At 61.4% G+C, this 459-nt stretch overlaps 1 protein-coding gene across 1 annotated transcript in view; it reads left to right on the top strand.

Moving 5' to 3' along the window:
• ETH_00037835 (uncharacterized protein) overlaps window positions 1-360 on the top strand; it is a gene marked incomplete at both ends in the record, with an annotated part of 2814 nt that extends 2454 nt beyond the window's left edge. Inside the window, 2 exons of the mRNA XM_013374431.1 lie at window positions 3-153; window positions 178-360. Coding sequence (XP_013229885.1) covers window positions 3-153; window positions 178-360 — 334 coding nt within the window. The remainder of the gene's footprint in view (window positions 1-2; window positions 154-177) is intronic.
• Between the last annotated feature and the right edge of the window lie 99 nt (window positions 361-459).

The following is a 459-nucleotide window of genomic DNA, read 5'->3' as shown; positions in this document are numbered from 1 at the left end:
GGGGGGCCCCCGGGAAGTTCCGGGCTCGAGTGTATCTGGAGCTGCTTCTGCCAGGAGCTACAGCAGCTGGAGGCAGCAGCAGCAGCAGCAGCAGCAGCCGCAGCTGGGCAGCAAAGTACAAAGTCGATACATGACAGTGAGGACGAGGGACAGGTTTGAAGCAGCAGATGGCTACAGACACCACAGACGCAGCAGCAGCAGGAGCAGGAGCCGCAGCAGGAGCAGCAGCAGGAGGCGCCCAATGAGGCAGCAGCAGGCCTTCAGGAGATCCCGCAGCAGCAGCAGCACAGAGAGGAGACACAGAAGCAACTACGGGAAGCCACGGTGGAGACGCAGCAGCAGCAGCAACAGCAGCGGTAGACACAGGTACCGCAGCAGCAAATACAGAGGCAGCAGCAGACACAGGGGACACAACAGCAGCAGATACATTCGAGACTCTCCAACAGGGTGGCGGGACCG

This window comes from Eimeria tenella, genomic scaffold, assembly GCF_000499545.2.
Source record: "Eimeria tenella Houghton genomic scaffold, Eth_scaff2026, whole genome shotgun sequence".
NCBI classification, from domain to species: Eukaryota; Apicomplexa; class Conoidasida; order Eucoccidiorida; family Eimeriidae; genus Eimeria; species Eimeria tenella.
This window is presented reverse-complemented; position numbering and strand designations above follow the sequence as displayed.